This window comes from Ascaphus truei, chromosome 3 (assembly GCF_040206685.1).
Source record: "Ascaphus truei isolate aAscTru1 chromosome 3, aAscTru1.hap1, whole genome shotgun sequence".
In the NCBI taxonomy this organism is placed as follows: domain Eukaryota; kingdom Metazoa; phylum Chordata; class Amphibia; order Anura; family Ascaphidae; genus Ascaphus; species Ascaphus truei.
The window spans coordinates 370,374,382-370,395,110 of NC_134485.1; the positions used below are offsets into that span (position 1 = coordinate 370,374,382).

At 41.8% G+C, this 20,729-nt stretch overlaps 1 protein-coding gene across 2 annotated transcripts in view; it reads left to right on the forward strand.

The window, feature by feature from the left end:
- Positions 1-252: 252 nt before the first annotated feature.
- The window catches only part of SLC46A3 (solute carrier family 46 member 3), a 34,455-nt gene continuing 13,978 nt past the window's right edge, over positions 253-20,729 (forward strand). Inside the window, exons 1-3 of one of the 2 annotated variants that reach the window (XM_075592180.1) lie at positions 253-686; positions 5,628-5,889; positions 12,113-12,980. In XM_075592180.1, coding sequence (XP_075448295.1) covers positions 5,695-5,889; positions 12,113-12,980 — 1,063 coding nt within the window. In that variant the 5' untranslated portion in view covers positions 253-686; positions 5,628-5,694. Of the gene's footprint in view, positions 687-1,501; positions 1,744-5,627; positions 5,890-12,112; positions 12,981-20,729 lie in introns of those variants that run through there. The other variant, XM_075592179.1, reaches the window with a different exon arrangement.

Consider the following 20,729-nt stretch of genomic DNA (forward strand, 5'->3'; position numbering starts at 1 on the left):
ATGCCCCAACGCCACAGCTGATCCATATAAGTGTAGCCCTGGGTAGTTTTGGGCTATATGTCTGTCCTCCTCCTGGAAGTAAAGCCTAGTAAGGGTAGGTTTGCCAGGTGTCATTATGGGTTTTCCCCACTTCATACAGGGCAGTGAGTCAGTGAATGTAGTGTCATCAGGCCTTGTGTCCAATTAGAGGCACAGGAGTGGTGCTTACTGGAGCTGTACTTAATGCACTGTACTTCCTGATTTAGTTAGTCTGTTCCTACTGTGCTGTCAGGGCTCTGGCAGGCTTGAGGCCCTCCCTCCGGGAAGCGGTGATGGAAACCAATACCTTCTATCCCACAAGGGGATAGGGGAAGAGCAGGGACCACTCTCGGTGCCCTTTGGCTGGGAGTAGGATCCAGGGACATCCTAAGGGTGCATACCCTAAGAACTGCTGTATCTGTGGCTGCTGAATCAAGGAAGATCAAACAAAGCATCCTGACCTTTTATAATACCTCCTGTATAAGACTGAATTATATTGGGAGGAAGGGGACGTATTCTTTTGCAGAGACTTCACCCCATACACCTGGGGGCTGCACGAGATGGAGGCGCTTCACCTGTGAGTAGAATTCGGGCAAGACCCCAGAAGCCTGTCTTGCTATTCCCCTACAACATCATGCAAGAGACTCAGGGCCCCTTGTTACCAGCAAGTATGCACCACACTCACCGATGTAACCAGAGCACTATTTCCCAAGATCGCCCTAAGATGAGATTGGGTGGGGAAAACAGGGTCACAAAAAAGGTTAGCGGGTAGGGATGTTAGTGGGTGTTGCATAATGTGGAGATTGGTCCATTATTATGTATGTGGGCCGGGGGGGGGGGGGGTTAAGGTTCTGTATCAGGATCACCCGGCTGCATGAAATTCACCTCATTGTACATGAGACGGTGAGACTCATACAAATTGTGAGATTTGACCGGGCTGCAAATAATAGAGCAACACATGCTATTATAATAACCCCCCTCCTTTTTATACATTATATATTGCAACCTGGCATGCAAAGAGCACAACGTTGCAACGATTACCAAAAGACATTAGTGCAATACACTGTACCTCTTGTCATTCCACTTTTGCTCCTAAACTTCCTTGTTACCCCCTCACTCCACCCCCCCCCCCCCCTACATTTTACACCAAGATTCACTATTGCAGCTGGAAACCACATACAGTATGATCATGGGGGTTGGAACCAGTGGGGCAGCCCCCCTGGTTTCTACACTTTTACATTATGGTAATATAGTCACTGATTGTGTATGAATAGCACCCCCGCCTAAAAAAAAAATAGTTCCTGTACTCCTGATGGTATATGATATTTCCCTCCCTCCCTGTGACCTCATAGTCTCTCTCTCTCTTGCATATCTTCCACTTCCCGGTAATTATTATTGTGTAAAGCCTCTTAACCCTTACTGTACTGGAAGACTGTATACTGAAACAGGTGAAGCCAGCGCTGACAGGCAGGCAGGCATAGGCTGGATCCGGCTGGCTGGCAAAGGAGATGTCAAATCAGCGCATGTTGCCGGCTGAACGTCTCCTGTGAAGGCCAATGAGCAGGAGCAGGGCGGAGAGTTGCAGACTAATCATTCCGCATTGTCACTGTCACATTCAAGTGTGAGGTTGTTTTCTAGTTGCCTGTTCTGGGGGCTGGAGCGCTGGATAACATGGGGGAGCGCCTGTTGTGTGCACAGTCTGACCTCAGAGTGATATGAGCAGCAGTAAGTAGAAGACCTTGCTTCATGTACAGTAGTAATGAGACACTCTGTTCACTTCGCATGTGGATTCTCTGATGTCCTGCAATATTATTGCCGTTAAATATATTCATTATCATCACGAGCAGCAGGTTATCTCCAGAGACCATCCTTGGCAATAATTACAGGGGTGGGGGAACAATTTATTATAACTTGGAAAGAAATAGATTGCATTAGTAATGATGTGCCACAGTTGCTAACATTATGGCATTGTGCGTACATTATATACATTTGTATTGCAAGGCTTGCTATTCTTCCACAAAGCAGAGATACATGACATTGTTTCACAGTTCATACAGTACTTGTCACATGATAGTTGCCAGCAAGTCATGATATATTCCTGTCTCCAGGTGTAAACCAGCCCTGAAATTATTTTATTTCTGGCTGTAATATTTCTGATGTAGTAACATATAAGTGATGTTATTCACTTTTATATATATATATAGAAAGTTATTTGAGATGCAGTGCAGTTTCGATTGAGTCCAATAGATACTGTATCTTCAAAAAAAGGTTGGACATCTTGTTAGAAAGGAAAGGTACAAAGGGATATACCAAATAAGTCAACATGAAGGATATTGATCCAGGGAGTAAACTGATTGCCATTATTTGGAGTCAGAAATTGATTTATTTCCCCCCTTATGAGATCATTAGATGCTATTTCTCTGGGGGGGTTGGGGTGGGGGTTGCCTTTCTCTGGATCAATATACTGTAAATACAGATATAGGATAAGTATCTGTCTCTAAATTTAGCATGGGTTGAACTTGTATCTTTTTTCAACCACATCTACTATGTAATTATGTATACATGTTGTAAATAATACTTCAGAATATTTTGTGTTTAATTATTAGAGGAGTCATAGAATGAGCTGATAAATACAAATCTTGTTTATCATGTAATACCGCCTACTGTGTCACTCATGAGTAGTATATCAGGAACCTCATATATAAAAGGGCACATATATACTGTAGGAAGCTATACACACAGAGGGGAGCCCCCGCACAGCTGAATAGTAGGAGTGAGGTGCTTTCTAGGTAGGGTGCAAATGGCAAAGACTAAGAAGAAAAAGAAACCTAGTGAGTGAGCACTCAGTCACAGAATGAGTAATGTGATTGTATTTAAAAATGTCATTTTAATGTCATCAACGAATATAAAATAAAGGGATTTAAAATAAACAGCAACAAGGTGACTGTAATCAGAATAACATTGCTGTAAGAGCTATGTTGATTATACATATGGGAGATATGACATTAGGTCAAAATCTCATGCTGTAGATAACAGCCTGATAGAAATAGGGGTTAATATTGTTCACTGCTGTAATGACTACCTTAAAGGCCAGTGATATATGTGGGTAATATAGACCCAACTAGCTGAAGGCTAAAATATACCGAAGTGGCCTAAAGATACCCTAAATGATGGTAAGTATAGGTAACCTCAAATGTAGATAGAGGTAATGTATCAAAGTGAACCTGCAGAGATAGTCCCTTTATGGGGGCATCTAGCCGTTATTCCGTCAATAGGGATAAACTACTGCGTAGGGTAAATGTAATGAGGTAGTTAATACATGTAGTAATCACAGAGGGATCCGCAAACACACCTATAATAAACCACGGTGTCTTGCATATGGTAATATCCCTGTATAAGAAAGGAGTGTCAATTACATGTATAAATGGCACAATAGCCTGATGTAGATGAGCAACTGTGCTGTGAGTGGAAGATAAACATCACCCGACCGAAATCACCTGACCACTACCAGCAAAGTAGCAACCCTAGATGTGCAGGCTGCTATATTGTAAGGTAAGTGGTAATGTTAGCCAATAACCCGACTGGTCACAGTAAGATAGCAACCCAATGTAGATAGGTTGCTATGCTGGGAGCTGACGGCGATTTACATCTGATCACCCGGTCAATCCCAAATAACTGTTAGTGCAGATCTTGGTAAGCGAATGATGCCGTGAGTACAAGAAACGTACGGCTTCCTGCACAGACCACAGGGACGGTTACACAAAATGAAACACTGTTGCAATCATGGCAAAGTAAGTGACTATGTATCGTGTATTAAATACCAGCAGAGTAGCTACACGCAGGATCGTTGAACAGTGGTAATAGCAATAAAACGTCGGGACTCCGCAACTTAGATAGAATATCAGTTGATGTTGCAGCCGCAATGATAGCGTCCCGCGTGTGTGGGGGAGTGTGGCCTCTTCAGGGCACGTAACTCATAGGGTTTTTTTTATTGCTATTACCACTGTTCAACAATCCTGCGTGTAGCTACTCTACACTGCGGGCTCTCTTTTGCAATAGGGGATTTTTATTTCTCACTGCTCATAATGTTAGGCATGTCCTCGAGCAGATCAGCATTGATATAAGATGATCAGTGCTGATGTAGGGGACTATGCACGTTATAAGTCAGTGTTAGTGTCAATTACCTTCCTGGCTCTGGATGTGCTGGTATTTAATACACGATACATAGTCACTTACTTTGCCACGATTGCAACTGTGTTTCATTTTGTGTAACCGTCCCTGTGGTCTGTGCAGGAAGCCATACGTTTCTTGTACTCACGGCATCATTCGCTTACCAAGATCTGCACTAACAGTTATTTGGGATTGACCGGGTGATCAGATGTAAATCGCCGTCAGTCTCCCAGCATAGCAACCTATCTACATTGGGTTGCTAACTTACTGTGACCAGTCGGGTTATTGGCTAACATTACCACTTACCTTACAATATAGCAGCCTGCACATCTAGGGTTGCTACTTTGCTGGTAGTGGTCAGGTGGTTGGATTTAGCACACCGTTTACCTCACAATACAGTATAGCAGTATATGCACACTGGGTTACTGCATCTCCGTGATCGGTCAGGTGATGTTAATCTTCCACTCACAGCACAGTTGCTCATCTACATCAGGCTATTGTGCCATTTATACATGTAATTGACACTCCTTTCTTATACAGGGATATTACCATATGCAAGACACCTTGGTTTATTATAGGTGTGTTTGCGGATCCCTCTGTGATTACTACATGTATTAACTACCTCATTACATTTACCTTATGCAGTAGTTTATCCCTATTGACGGAATAGTGGCTAAATGCCCCCATAAAGGGACTATCTCTGCAGGTTCACTTTGATACATTACCTCTATCTACATTTGAGGTTACCTATACTTACCATCATTTAGGGTATCTTTAGGCCACTTCGGTATATTTTAGCCTTCAGCTAGTTGGGTCTATATCAGGGGAGCGCAAACTTTTTGTGCTGCGCCCCCCTGTCACTCTGCCCCCGGCTCTCGCGCCCCCCTGCCTACCTTCTTTCGCGGCAGATGCCGCTGCTTGGGCGTGTGACGTCAGGTCACATGGTGCCGCGGCGTCCATTGACGCCGCGTTGCCATGGCGACGCAACACAGCCGGCTGAATCCCGGTAAGTAAATAGTTGCAGGGGCCTCACGCGATTCCCCGGCATTTCATTTAAATGCCTGGGGGAAGAGCGCGGGGCCTCTGCAACTGCCCGCGCCCCCCCAGCACAATCTCCCGCCCCCCCTGGGGGTCGCGCCCCCCACTTTGCGCACCGCTGGTCTATATTACCCACATATATCACTGGCCATTAAGGTAGTCATTACAGCAGTGAACAATATTAACCCCTATTTCAATCAGGCTGTTATCTACAGCATGAGATTTTGACCTAATGTCATATCTCCCATATGTATAATCAACATAGCTCTTACAGCAATGTTATTCTGATTACAGTTACCTTGTTGCTGTTTATTTTAAGTCCCTTTATTTTATATACTGTAGGAATGCAAGAAGAATATAGCCCTTAATACTATTTGCTATGACTTTTTCTTATCTTTTAGAAGCTATGCAATAGTTCCGTGCAGTTTTATTTCTCTCCCTGGAAGAAACGAGCGAATAAGACTGAAAATGAAGCAGTTCTTGCTGGTGGAGCCTGTGGTGGTGATGTACTTTTTTGCGATCTTTGCTAGCTTCCCATTGATGCAGCAGTATGTGTATCACAGGCTGTGGGAAGAGGAGTATAACTCCAGCCTTATACATGATGAAGACAACATTTCTCATTGTGAATTAAATCAAAGTAATCCCAACTTTATTCGTCAAAAGGTAAGCACCTTACTATCCCTTTTGTAACATTAACATTGTGATAGCAGAGGGAAGTACTGTAGAACCAAATTGTACAAGGTGCCTGTGACATACAGCACCCCTGTGAGCACGTGACCTGCATACGGGACAAGGGTTAATACTCACGCTCACAAGCGGTCCCACTTTTCACCTCCGCAGAGGTCCCTCAAATTGGCAATATCTCCTCTACAGGACTCACGCTTGCAAGTGTCCCGCCCTTCACCTTCGCAAAGGTCCCTCAAATGAGTTAACATCTCCCCTAAATCCGTTCCAATATACCACCGTCACGAATAGCACACAAGTAGGCACATGACTTAGATATGCAACTAGGGTTAATACACATGGCTACTCTAGCCAACTCGCCTTTCGTCTGCGCAAGGTACATCCAATGAGTTAATATTAACCCCATACTCAATTGCAATCATATCTATACACTGTCACCACTTATGCAAACAAAAGATGTCAAATAAATATTTGCCATGGCCCCAGGTCCCTGTTTATTATAGAAAAAACTATGCACTTTAACACGCAAAATGTGTTCGAAAATGTAAATACTCTCTCCAGACCGTGCAACGGTTCATTCAGAGCCGCAAAGCATCACTTATTAAATGTATATATATATATATATATATAGTGCTTAGATTACAGAAAAAAAGATTACAAAAACATACAATTACAAATAAATGCAGAACAGCTTCTTAAAATAAAAAGATAAGACATCAAAAAGAAATCCCTATACCATATGTAGCCCCCTTTCCCTATGCCTAAGGGAAGTACGCGGGCAACTAAGCGTGCTGCTGTACCTGTTTGCTAACAGAAGGCCTAAGCCTCGGCCTCTAGAAGCCTGGGGTGAGCTTTTTTTCCTTGCAGTGCAGCACCTCCACCTCTGAGGGATCCCAGCGTTGGTGGGATAACCCCTCACAGGAACCAATATACAGTAGTAAGTAATACACCACACAATGTATATAACTAAGGTTTACTGTACACACATACTAACACAGATAACATATAATAACAGTACCCACAGTATGAACCCACTGCCCCAACTCGTGGTGGTTCCCCCAAAGTACTGAGGGTGCTGTGGTACCAATACCCCTGCTATCCTGTCACAGCAATTCCCACCCAAATGTGAGATAGCACTAAACCCTGTGGATGTAGGTGCACATTTGGTACCTGCCTGGGTAATCCAGTGCACAGGTGCTGCTTGTCGCGATGGATTGGAGCGGATCCCACGTAGCGGGGCCTCCAACACAAACTCCCTCTCTCCTAAGGGACCTGATCCTCCTCGTGAGGTGAGCTTCAGCTGGAGGGTCTCACCTGAATGTTCTGGGATACTGCAGCCTGATCCCAGGTCGCAGAGCACCAGTGCAGAAATATCAATAAGGGGAAGAGTCCCTATCTGGGGCCTTCCCTGGAACACTCCTCTACTATGGCTCTGGGCCTAACTGGGGCCAAAGGGGCAAGATCTAGGCCTAGGCCAGGAAGCACAGGCCACTACCTTCTTCTTTGCCTCCTCCATCCAGACTGAAGCGCGTGTTCCCCGCACGCGGAGGATATCATGTTTCCCCCAACTGCTACAATCCTATTGACTGGGCAGTCCCACGTGGTACAGTCCCTCCCTCTAGGGATTCTGGGACTTGTAGTTCCGCAGCTGCATCTTCAGCCTCGCCTCCTCCACTGCGCATGCGCACCATGCTGCACTGTGCATGCGCAACTCTCAAAATGGCCACCTCCTGATCGCACAGAGCTCCGGGGAACCACTGAACAGCTCCCCCGCACCAGAGGCAGGGTAGGGAGACTCGGCTCCAAGTACATTATCCAAATGTTATTGGTTTTCCCCGAGAGAGGTCACTGGTTAAGGAATATGAGATTCACGTGTTCGGTCAAAACGCACCTCTCTTGAAATCTGATTTTCATAATCTTTTTCCAGATGTAAATACATTCTTTCCTCATGGACCCAGCACCTTACGGTCCCCCCCCTCGTAATTCGGCTGTTAGATTCATAGTTTTTTTTCACTCTGTCATAAAACTTTTACAAACAACGTTTGAATCTTGTCTCAATATCTAAATGTACTCATAACTTTCCTTAACTAATACTTACACACACGTGAGTCACATCAATACATTCAGGCACTCATGGCGGACACAATGAGACTACATATGAACATCTTAATTCTAAATTTAAGCAACACATTGATATCTGTCCCCCAGTACCTGTTAAAAATGCTGGGTATGATGTCAGAACGTGCCATTCGGTGACACAATTACAGATTTAAAACTTTTATTATTCAGAGGAGATGACATCACATGATATTCTCATTTTTAATAAAGTCCTTCAATTAGAGCATAACCCGTGGGTTACCTTTCTCTGGAATGTACCAGCAATCACTCACAAACATTTAGCTTTCTTTGAAGCCAACAGACCAGTATCTGCTCAATGTCTATGATCCCCCTAAACCCCATGTGTCACTTTGTAGTGGGTTATCCATGATGGCTCCCACTCCAATTATGTTTGGTTTGAAGCGTAGCACCCACACATGACACCCTGGACCTGTCACAACCCAATATATGGCATTTTTAAACCCAAGTTGTACTTTTTTAACCCCAGAAGCACCAGATGGATTAAAATACATAATATGTCATGACATTGCCCATGTCATGTGTTTAATTAAGTAGGGAATATTATTTAATGCATCATGTACCCTGTTGCGGTTTCCAACAATGAACTCAATTCCTTAGAGTAAAATATACTTTCCCCCTCTAATGTAACTGAAGTATATTCAGTGCTAAATAAATAAAGTAAATGTGTGTATGTATATCTATATCTATAGGTCAGTCTGTCATGTGAGCAAAGCCACTAAGTCATCACATGGAAAATGCAATACAGACTATCTTATTGCACTGTCTGTAGTATTTATGACACTAGTAAACGTATGTTTTTCCCTTTGCATAAGGTTGGTCTGTGTGGGCCTTCCCGTATAGAAACAATAATTAGGAAGGAAGTGGTAGATGTATAATAACTGTTCACTGATAACTGGAGGTTTTTTTAGTAGTTTTTACATGTGTACTATGCTGTGAATTCCCTACATTAATGTGCACACTAGATTATAATAAATATTAGAGAGGACGAAGAGTGTCTTGTAGCTTTTTTCCTAAATTAATTCATGTCCCATAAATCTTTTTTTTTATCCACTTATATACTGTTAGTTTTGCTGACATTATAATCTTTTTTTTTTATTCCTGGGAATTTCACTTAGGATGCCAAAGTAACATAAATGTGCACATTGTTTTAGAACAGGGGTCTCCAAACTGCGGCCCGCGGGCCACATCCAGCCCACCACAAGATTGTATCCAGCCCACAGCAACTTGAAATATATATATTTTTGCTTATTATATATCATTTGCCAGTGTAAGCACGGCGTCCTTTCTTTGTAATTGTCACATTTCTCTTTTGTTCTGAATAATATCATGTGGATTACCCTAAAAAGATCCCAATAAAACATATTCATTCATTTATAAAATATATAAAAACATTTTTTTTTTTTTATTCTTTGGGCCACGAAAATGTGTGGAATATACGATGTGTCCCTCGTACTGAAAAGTTTGGAGACCGCTGTTTCAGAGAAAAGCAGTCACGCTTACGAGGCACATTTTAAACCAGTTGTAGATAAGCGAGTTAATAGGTCCATGAAAACCGTTGACAGGAATGTCAGTCTGATGAGATACAGATAAGCAAAGTTACATTGTGGGGCTTCAGAGTTATGATTAGCTGTATTAGCGATGTGCAGCTTCTTTCTGTGTGTCTCTTTTTGGTAGTCAAGCCATTGGAAAATAAAAGAAATGAAAGTCCAAATCACTTCAAGTTTCATTCAATTGTGAAACCTTCCACAATTTGTGTTAAATAATGTTTATACTTCAGCATTATATCATTGGGAAGTAAGATTAGAAATAATAAATTGTTCAGAAAATAAACGAAGAACAGTATATAACAGTTTTGCTTTAGTTATGAATACCAATAATGGTGATATGGTGTCACTCTGATTATTTTATGTTTTGTCCCCCATAGGACAATCATTCCCCCACCCTCCCCCTGAAACCTCCCCAAAGTTATTATAGCAAAAGTAATTAACATGTTCACTGGTGGTGCACTGTAAGGCACAACATTTATTATTACCCATAACACAAAGAAGGTCCCCAAAACCTTGTCCCCCGAAACCCAACCCTCTATTTCTCAGCCATATGGAAGATTCAAATGACATAATTACCATCAAAATATCCAGGGAGTAGAAACACCATTAAGACATTCGAACAAATTAAGTCGGATAAGGACATCCTTAACAGTGATTTTTTTAGATGCCTCCAGATTCAGGCATTTTATATCAAACACACTTCCCGTCCATCATTGACTAATTATGAAACGCTCTGTGTGTTGGGGAATGACACACGGGGACTAACCTCTCGGATATATAGAGAGGTGATCTGTTCTGGGGTAAACTATCCTAGGAAAACAAGTTACATGTCTCTATGGGAAAGGGACCTAGGGTCCAGTTTGGACGAGGAAGAATGGGAGAAGATAGTTTTAGCAGCAGCCAAAAGCTCTATTTGTACAACGTTAAAGGAGAATGCATATAAGGTAATGGTGAGGTGGTACCTCACCCCATTAAAACTTTCAAAATGTATCCGGGGTTACTCTCCCTTGTGCCCCAAACAATGTTGAGAGCTGGCGGATCTGTTACACATGCTGTGGTCCTGCCCTCAGATAGCCCCAATTTGGGAGCAAATTTGAGATTGGCTGGAGAGGATATTGGGCCTCGAAATTCCCTGGGACCCCTGGCTTTTCCTGCTAAATAAACCAGCACAGGAACTAGCTAGAGTGGAAAATAAATTAGTTGCACATTTTGCAACAGCAACGAGGTGCGAGATCACAGCATTGAGGAAACAAAATGAAATTCTATCTATTGATCAAATTAGAAACAGAATTTTGTTTCTTTGTCAGATGGAAAAATTAACGAGTTTAGTCAATGACACTGGCACGAAATTTCAAAAAGTCTGGCTGCCTTGGTTGGGCCAGACGGATATCCCAGGGGTGAGCAATGCCACAGCTTGGCAATGATAGTGTTATATGCGTTCTCCTCTGACGGGTGGAGCCGAGCCACACTCTAGCTGGAGACCCGCTGGACGAATCAGATGAGATGTCTTATTCTCCCCCCTCCGCTCCTTCCCTATCTACCCTCCCAATTTGATGTTCTATGTTATCAGTGAAAATAGGTTTTCTGCAGTTTAGTCAGGCATATACCTTCTAATACAGATTTAAACACCACAGCCCGGAGTTAAGAAGATGCAAAGACCTTGTTTGCTTAACTTTATGAAAACTCAATAAAAATTTTAAGTTGAAAAACAAAAAAAATGTCCAGGAAGCAGGTGCATCCTGCGGCGCTACCTTACAGCTAAGTGCCCTTGGTCACTTCTTCCAAAACCCCTCTTTCAAAAGGAGACGACCAACTACTGTACATAAATCTCAATGGACCAATCACCTGGCATGATCACAACCTCTGCAGTGATGTAAATATATGCATTGTTTCATATTATTAATAAAGTGCATATAATATAAATAAACAACTATATAAGATAACATTTAAACATACCAAATTCATCTTGAAAACACATCACTATACCCTTGTATTGAAATGTAAACTCCTAAAGCTTAAAGTATGAGGGCGATGTGCTCAAACATTAGCAACTGACCCGGTTCTTGGATACCCAAGCTAAATAGTGCTAACTCAGGGGAGCGCAAACTTTTACTGCTGTGCCCCCAGTCTGGCCGGCTCCGGAGCTTGCGCCCCCCCCTCCTACCTTGCAGCAGTGTCAAATGACGCTCCGGGGTCATGTGACATCAGGTCACGTGACCCACGGCATCATTTGATGCCTGTCACGTCACATGCCTTGGGGAAGAACGTGGGACCTCTGCAACTGCCCGCACCCCCCTCCCCCAAGAAAAATTTCCCGCCCCCCAGTTTGCGCACCGCTGTGCTAACTGACCAATAGAAGCTTGTGCATGGGAACATGAGGGTAGTGGTAAGGATGGACGGTGATCCACATGAGTTGAAAGTAATCCGATTGGTTGATATTCTTCAGGTTCATTGGTTACATTTATATACATGCTGGTTGTACCACTAAAGTTATTCTTCTCTTTATTTTATTTCAGGAGGTCCAAAAAAGAGCATCCCTTTTTTCTATGTCGTTGGATTTAAGTTCACTCATACCAAGTCTCTTAATGACTTTAATTATTGTTTCCTACGGGGATCGTCATGGACGCAAAGCATCATTATATTTGCCCTGTATTGGTGGCTTCTTGACAGCTGGTACTTATTGTGCAATATCCTTTTTTTCTCTGCCCCTGGATATTTTATACGCCTCTTCTGTCATCGGTGGATTTCTCGGTAGCTTTGCAACCTTCCTTGGAGGATGCTTTTCTTATGTAGCAGACATAGTTAAAGACGCTCGAAAGAAAAATGTCCGTATAGCTTTTGTCGATATGCTTCTCGGGTTGTCGAGTGGGATCGCAGGTATAGCGTCTGGGTATTTTATTAAAAACTTAGGTTTTACGTGGTCATTTGCCATTCCGGCTTTACTTCACATCATCAACATTCTCTATATCATTTTTTTTCTGGAAGAAACAGTGCAAAGATCAGAATTTCAGCAGCCGGTGTTAAGCAAGGAAGGGTTAAAAGAACTTTTTTCTGGCGTGTACATACTTTTTAAACATTCATCATGCAAGAAACGGCTGGTCCTGAGTCTGCTACTCTTTGCTTTCATGATGTACTTGCTTACAAATCTTGGAGCAAGCAGTCTTTTCACTCTGTATGAGTTAGATTCCCCTCTATGCTGGGATTCAGTACTTGTTGGATGGGGATCAGCCTTCTCCACATTATCTTTTGCGGGCAGTTTTCTAGGAGTTTACTTTTTTTCCGGCTGCCTTAAGGACACATACATTGTCTTCATTGGAATGATATCTTGGATTGGAGGAATAACAATGGCGGCTTTTGCAACGACGACCCTCACTATGGTGTTAGGTAAGTTATGCCCAGTGGCAAGAGTGCCAGCCAGATGTTACAATGTAGCAATCTTCAAAAACCTTGGGAGGGCAGGAACTGGGAAAAGAGATGATGAAGATTGCTACATTTGGAAGAATTTGCAAATAGGTTCTGAAAAGGGTTTACAAGCTGCATTACTTTTATTTATTTATTTCCTATGTCACTGTGCACTTTAGCATTTACACATTGTCTAATAACTATTACACTAGAATTCACTTTTTTGCACTTTATTTCTTATATTATCACTATTAGTCACTAAGATTGAGACATATTGCATGTCTTTGAGTATTACTAATTTTGAATTACACTTAGCACGGCCAGGAGTGCCCTTCACCTGTTCCTTTTTACATATACAGTATTACAATGGAACACTTTGCAGCTGCTCTGACACTAAGGGTTAATACGTTAATTTACTAATTCCAGATTAGTTGTAGGTTGGGATATATTTTATGGGACAAACAAGATCTTCGTAGGTGAAAATAAAGTGTACAGTGCTTCCAAAACCTCATTGTTCTCTTAACTTGCAGAAGAGACTAGCAAGGTCTGGAGAGCTCTGTATACTAGCATTCTACTTACTGTATGAAGATCTCTCATGTTGGTCTTTTAAAATGTATCACAACTTACAACAAATCTCTACTACTCCAGGACCAATACAGCTACTAGCATATGCACAAACAATGGGGGGTGAAGTACCCATTTACCTTTAGGGATCCTCCAATGCCCCCTTTGCATACTGCAGCTGTAGGGCTGGGGACATCCTATATAGTTTGTGTGTGTGTTTTAAACACTGTGCGTGGTAGGAACCTGCACACTCAAACTACAGTAGAAATCAAATGGTGATGTTCATCAATAAATATCATCGTTTGATTTCTTATTCTGTGTGTGCTGGGTCCTGCATTCCTGTATGACTTTCCTCACCATGTACCCCACGCCTTCCAGTTTATTATTAGGAGGGCTGTACCATCTTGACTACCATACAATGTATACATACATACGATACACTTTAATGGAGCGTTTTGGCCACTTGGGTGGGTAAAGGTTAATTCCCTCAGTGTCTATTCCCGTAAAAAAATAAAACTGTTCTTGACACAAATTCTATGAAAAATAAAAATGAATGCTAAATTAAAATGACCATTGGGGATTATTAGCAAGCTGTTGTGATGAGTACAGCAAGACTTGTAGCAGAAAAGTCATTGATCAAAACTAATTCAGATAATGTATGCTAGAGACCATATGCCATATATACTAAGCACTGCTACATCATAAGACACCCGCTGGCACTGGAAGATATCCTACAACCAATACAGTTTAATGAGTCCAATTCACATCTAGAGGCCAGATTTCTGAAGGAGATACTGTAGGCAGAACAGAGGCAGTGTACGTACCGCAATAGCAAAAATGTTAAAGATCAATGGATTTCAATTTGATTCTTATCTCTCCACCTTCAACAACATTCTTTCTCCTGATCCCATTGGGTTATCTAAGTCTAAGATATGGGGCCACTGCCTCATTTGGTATTCCAGTATCTGGAGGTGCCTGTCATTGAGTCATGGGTCACTGCCCCCCTTGCTCTCCTTTAGGCCACAGACCACAGTAATGTTTTTTTTTGTCACCAGTGGTGGAAACATAATATGCTTATAAAGGGTAACATGATGAGAATGGTGTGATAGGCAGCATTCTGGGGATTCCTTTAGAAAATCCTGTATAAACTTTTGCCTGAAAATCGCAATTGTTGTCGGTGTATTTATGGACATTCCCATTAAAAAAAACTCCAGTCGCAGCCTTTACAGCAAATGTTCTATGGTTCTTTGTTATAGTTTCTCTTTAATAGTTTCACGTAACTAAACACTGTTGTAGCTGAAGAGATGGAACTTGTCACTCACTAAAAAATGTGCACAGCAGCCTTATATTTATGCACAGCCTTACTGCTAATAATGCATATTTATGTCTCACCTTCTGGGTGCCAGCAATACCATGTAAAGACCATTTATTTATTTATTTATTTATAAAATATTTTACCAGGAAGTAATACATTGAGAGTTACCTCTCGTTTTCAAGTATGTCCTGGGCACAGAGTAAAACAAATAATACATGGTTACAAATACAGTTACATAAATGAACAAGGTATACATTTATATACAAGACATTGCATGCACAGTTAAAGAAAATATATATTATGAGCGTATGAAACAGTTACAGACCAGATTAAAGTGTGAGACAGCCTTAGATTTGAAAGAACTTAAGCTGGTGGTGGATATGAGAGTCTCTGGTAGGTTGTTCCAGTTTTGGGGTGCACGGAAGGAGAAGGAGGAACGTCCGGATACTTTGTTGAGTCTTGGGACCATGAATAGTCTTTTGGAGTCTGATCTCAGGTGATAGGTACTGCATGTGGTAGGGGTGAGGAGCTTGTTCAGGTAGCTGGGTAGCTTGCCCAGAAAGTATTTGAGGGTGAGACAGGAAAGGTGAACTTTGCGCCTAGACTCTAGTGATGACCAATCTAGTTCTTTGAGCATTTCGCAGTGATGTGTGTTGTAGTTGCATTGGAGAACAAAACGACAAATTGAATTGTAGAGGGTGTCAAGTTTGCTAAGGTGGGTTTGAGGAGCCGAGCCATATACTATGTCTCCATAGTCAATAATTGGCATTAGCATCTGCTGTGCAATACGCTTTCTGACCAGGAGACTTAGGGAGGATTTGTTCCTGTAAAGTACCCCTAGTTTGGCATAGGTCTTGGTTGTCAGGGTATCAATGTGCATCCCGAATGTTAAGTGGGAGTCAAACCATAAGCCCAGGTATTTAAAACTAGTGACAGGTGTTAGGGTGGTTTTAGCGTTGGTTCTAATCAGGAGCTCAGTCACTGGAAGCTTTACAAATTTAGTCTTGGTCCCAAATACCATTGTTACAGTCTTGTCAGTGTTTAAAAACAGTTTGTTTTGGGAAATCCAGTTTTCGAGTCTCAAAAAGTCAGACTGAAGTATGTGTTGAAGGTCAGAGAGGCTATGGCTGTGTGCATACAGGATTGTGTCATCTGCATACATGTGTATTGAGGCTTCCTTACAAGCTGTGGGAAGATCATTAATGAACACTGAGAAGAGTAGGGGCCCCAGAACAGAGCCTTGCGGGACACCACAAGTGATATCCAGGGGGTTGGAGTTAGAGCCTGAGATGGACACATGTTGGGATCTTCCTGATAGGTAGGACTGAAACCAGTTTAAAGCATGTTTCCCTATTCCAGAGCTCTGGAGTTTGTTAAGCAGGATAGCATGATCAACTGTGTCAAAAGCCTTTGCAAAATCTAGGAATACTGCACCAGTGAGTTGTCCCCGTTCCATTCCACACTGGATTTCATTGCAAACGTTTAGCAGGGTAGTTACGGTGGAGTGTTTGGGACGAAACCCAGACTGGAATTGGCTAGGGAAATTTGTCTTGGTGTAGAAATCGCTTAATTGGGAGTGGACACATTTTTCCATAACTTTGGATAGAATTGGGAGAAGTGAGATTGGCCTGTAGTTTGAGACAGTGTTTTTGTCCCCACTTTTGAAGATTGGGACAACTCTGGCAGTTTTCCAGGTCTTAGGGATATGGCCTGCAGACAGGATAGAGTTGACTATGGACGCAATTGGTTTGGCAATGGCTGGGGCACCAAGTCGTAGGAACCTAGATTGTAGTAAGTCGGGTCCACATTGGCTGCTTAGTTTTAGTTTGAGGAGCGCTTGTGTAATCTCCTCTTCAGATACTGGGCTAAATTGAAAATTGTGGGCAGTGTTGGGAGGGGGTGGGACTATAGGGGTACTCCCAGGATGAGATTCAGGTTTGGGGTTTGTGCTGCGTTTCGCTAATAAGTTAGTGGCACACCCCACAAAGTAATCATTGAATGCATTTGCAATGTCAGTGGGGTTTGTCAGAGTAATATCCCCCTTAGTGATATTACTTGGTTGTTGATGGTTAGGAGGCTGGAATATATTGTTGATAACCTTCCAGAAATTAGCTGGGTTTGATGTATTCTGGAGGAGATTGTCAGAGTAATATTGTGCTTTTGCATGCCTTGTTTGCCTTGTGCACACGTTCCGCAGGCATCTGTAGTGATTGAGATCCTTGGTAGTGCCAGTTACTTTGTAGCTTTTCCACAAGGCATCCCTGAACTGGTAGAGTGCTATAAGGTCAGGTGTAACCCATGGAAGGTGGGCCCCCCGTACCCTTATTTTGCGTAGTGGAGCATGGGTATCGCAGAGTTTTAAGAACTCGGATTGGAAATAGTCGAGCGCAGAGTCAGGGTCGGGGATTAAATCGATTCTGTGCCATGGGCAGTTGGTAAGGTCATCCAGAAACTGTTGTGGGTTAAAGTTTTTAAATGTTCTAGTGAGGAGAACTTTGGGGCTTGAATGGGGCGGTTTAGTTTTCCTTACACAGTACACTATTGCATGGTCACTGAAAATGTCAGGAAGGATGCCAGAGGATTGGATTCTGCTGGGGTTTGAGGAGAGAATCCAGTCTAGCAAGGAATGGTTATGCGACTTCAGGTTTATTCGTGTCGGTTGGGAAATGAGTTGCGATAGGTTAAGTGACTTGAGTTGTATCTGGATTTTGTGGTTTTTAGGGTCAAGCCAATTGAAGTTGAAATCCCCAAGAACTAGCAGCTCACTCTTCTCATTCAGAGAGGAAATGGAGGCAAGAAATTGGGTGATATCAGTCAAGGATTGTAGAGGGGCTTTAGGGGGGCGGTAGATGCCAGCAAGCAAGATGGGCTTAGCAAAGGGGAGGCAGATTTTGCCAACTAGAGTTTCAAAAGAGGGTGGACTTGGTGGGCAATGTAGCAGTGTAAATTGTAAGGTGTCTGCAATATAAAATAACACCCCTCCTCCTCTCTTTGACCTATCTCTCCTAAAAATGGAGTATCCCTGAATGGCGATATTTGCATCAGGGGTTTTAGAGGATAGCCATGTTTCTGTAAGAACGATGGCTTTGGGTTTATGCATAAGGCACCATGCCCTTAGTTCGTCTAGTTTGGGCAGCAGGCTCCGGATGTTTATATGGGCGACAGATAGCCCTTTTTGGAATTTAAAGGTGGAATTCTCAGGGGCATGGGGCAGAGCTGAAATGGGAGGACCTGGGTTAGTTTCAATATCACCTGCTAGAGAGAGTAATAGTATGAGAAGAAATTTGGGTAGTTGTTTACAAGTTGTAAATTTGTGGTGTTTTCCATTAGAGTGAGCAGTGGTTGGTGTGCTGGTTTTTAGAGTTCTCCACCAACATTCCATAGATAATGAAAGGCTTTTGAGTAGTCCAGGGTGTATGGTGATGTTGGGTGCGGGCCAGGATGGAGGAGTTTGTAGTGGATAGAGGGAGTAACATCTCCATGAGGCCAGGAGAAAGAAAAAAGTTAGAAGACATAGCAGGTTCATGATGCCAGAGGTAGGCAGTGTTGCATGGAGCTGTTATGAGCAGAGTGAATGTGTGCAGACTAAACAGCAGGGGTGAACCTGTACCTTGTCATGTGTTTTGCTGCATTGCAATGCTAGGGTCAAGTCAGGGTTTCAGTGTTTTGTGCAGTCAGTTTTGGGAGAGGCTGCAGTGAAAGAAGTTGTAAAGGGGTGGGGGGTTAAACTATGCAGGCTAACAAGCATGGGATCATAGTGTGATCTGAATAGCTTACCATTTGTTGTCTTGAGTTAAAGAGTTTGCAGAAAAAAGCAGTCCCCAGTCACCTCTAGTCAAACTGTAGTCTAACTGTATCACTTAAAAAGCTCACTTTCAATGCCTCACTGCCTAATGCAGTTCCTGCCCAATGCAGCTGAGCTGTTAGTATTATACACAAAAAAAGGTCACATGACCCTCCCCCTCCCCAATCAGTCACCTTGTTCCATTTGGTCAATTAACAGCACAGAGTTAAGAGGAAAAAAAAAAAAAAAATTCTTTTTACATTCAAACATACTAACTTATATATCAATTCAACAAGGCCAGATTCAGTCTTATACAGAGAGTTTCAACATCAGGAACATACTTATATATCAATTCAACAAGGCCAGATTCAGTCTTATACAGAGAGTTTCAACATCAGGAACATACTTATATATCAATTCAACAAGGCCAGATTCAGTCTTATACAGAGAGTTTCAACATCAGGAACATACTTATATATCAATTCAACAAGGCCAGATTCAGTCTTATACAGAGAGTTTCAACATCAGGAACATACTTATATATCAATTCAACAAGGCCAGATTCAGTCTTATACAGAGAGTTTCAACATCAGGAACATACTTATATATCAATTCAACAAGGCCAGATTCAGTCTTATACAGAGAGTTTCAACATCAGGAACATACTTATATATCAATTCAACAAGGCCAGATTCAGTCTTATACAGAGAGTTTCAACATCAGGAACATACTTATATATCAATTCAACAAGGCCAGATTCAGTCTTATACAGAGAGTTTCAACATCAGGAACATACTTATATATCAATTCAACAAGGCCAGATTCAGTCTTATACAGAGAGTTTCAACATCAGGAACATACTTATATATCAATTCAACAAGGCCAGATTCAGTCTTATACAGAGAGTTTCAACATCAGGAACATACTTATATATCAATTCAACAAGGCCAGATTCAGTCTTATACAGAGAGTTTCAACATCAGGAACATACTTATATATCAATTCAACAAGGCCAGATTCAGTCTTATACAGAGAGTTTCAACATCAGGAACATACTTATATATCAATTCAACAAGGCCAGATTCAGTCTTATACAGAGAGTTTCAACATCAGGAACATACTTATATATCAATTCAACAAGGCCAGATTCAGTCTTATACAGAGAGTTTCAACATCAGGAACATACTTATATATCAATTCAACAAGGCCAGATTCAGTCTTATACAGAGAGTTTCAACATCAGGAACATACTTATATATCAATTCAACAAGGCCAGATTCAGTCTTATACAGAGAGTTTCAACATCAGGAACATACTTATATATCAATTCAACAAGGCCAGATTCAGTCTTATACAGAGAGTTTCAACATCAGGAACATACTTATATATCAATTCAACAAGGCCAGATTCAGTCTTATACAGAGAGTTTCAACATCAGGAACATACTTATATATCAATTCAACAAGGCCAGATTCAGTCTTATACAGAGAGTTTCAACATCAGGAACATACTTATATATCAATTCAACAAGGCCAGATTCAGTCTTATACAGAGAGTTTCAACATCAGGAACATACTTATATATCAATTCAACAAGGCCAGATTCAGTCTTATACAGAGAGTTTCAACATCAGGAACATACTTATATATCAATTCAACAAGGCCAGATTCAGTCTTATACAGAGAGTTTCAACATCAGGAACATACTTATATATCAATTCAACAAGGCCAGATTCAGTCTTATACAGAGAGTTTCAACATCAGGAACATACTTATATATCAATTCAACAAGGCCAGATTCAGTCTTATACAGAGAGTTTCAACATCAGGAACATACTTATATATCAATTCAACAAGGCCAGATTCAGTCTTATACAGAGAGTTTCAACATCAGGAACATACTTATATATCAATTCAACAAGGCCAGATTCAGTCTTATACAGAGAGTTTCAACATCAGGAACATACTTATATATCAATTCAACAAGGCCAGATTCAGTCTTATACAGAGAGTTTCAACATCAGGAACATACTTATATATCAATTCAACAAGGCCAGATTCAGTCTTAT